General features: G+C 32.9%; 1 protein-coding gene across 1 annotated transcript in view; it reads right to left on the bottom strand.

Moving 5' to 3' along the window:
• Window positions 1-239: 239 nt before the first annotated feature.
• The window catches only part of LOC308283139 (E3 ubiquitin-protein ligase TRIM35-like), a gene marked incomplete at both ends in the record, with an annotated part of 13,447 nt that continues 13,285 nt past the window's right edge, over window positions 240-401 (bottom strand). The window contains one exon of the mRNA XM_080723520.1: window positions 240-401. This exon is cut by the window's right edge and continues 1,246 nt beyond it. Within this exon, the coding sequence (XP_080579646.1) occupies window positions 240-401 (162 nt within the window).

The following is a 401-nucleotide window of genomic DNA, read 5'->3' as shown; positions in this document are numbered from 1 at the left end:
CGTGATGATTCTATATTAGGATATAGTGTAAATAGTACAGTACAGTTAAGTGCAAGAGTAAAAGTATTATAATAGGCTGATACATTTTATAGTAAAGCATCTCAATGTTTAATACTGAGATAATTACATTTCTATAATTCCCCTAATATTAATTACCATTTATTGTTGACACTAGTACTATTACTAATAGGATTAATACATCATCATCATCATCATCATCATCATCATCATCATCATATCTAACTACGTCGTTCCAGAGTTACACTGATCTTCCATCCACACATCTTCAGAGGGACAGTACTAATATTGGTAATGAATGGAAAGAGTGTGTCAGTGAAAGTGTGTGTGAAGGTGTGTATGTGTGTGTTAGTATCAGGATCAGAGAAGGACAGCTTTCCTTT

Source organism: Nannobrachium achirus, assembly GCF_963921795.1.
Source record: "Nannobrachium achirus genome assembly, chromosome: 4".
Classification (NCBI taxonomy): domain Eukaryota; kingdom Metazoa; phylum Chordata; class Actinopteri; order Myctophiformes; family Myctophidae; genus Nannobrachium; species Nannobrachium achirus.
This window is presented reverse-complemented; position numbering and strand designations above follow the sequence as displayed.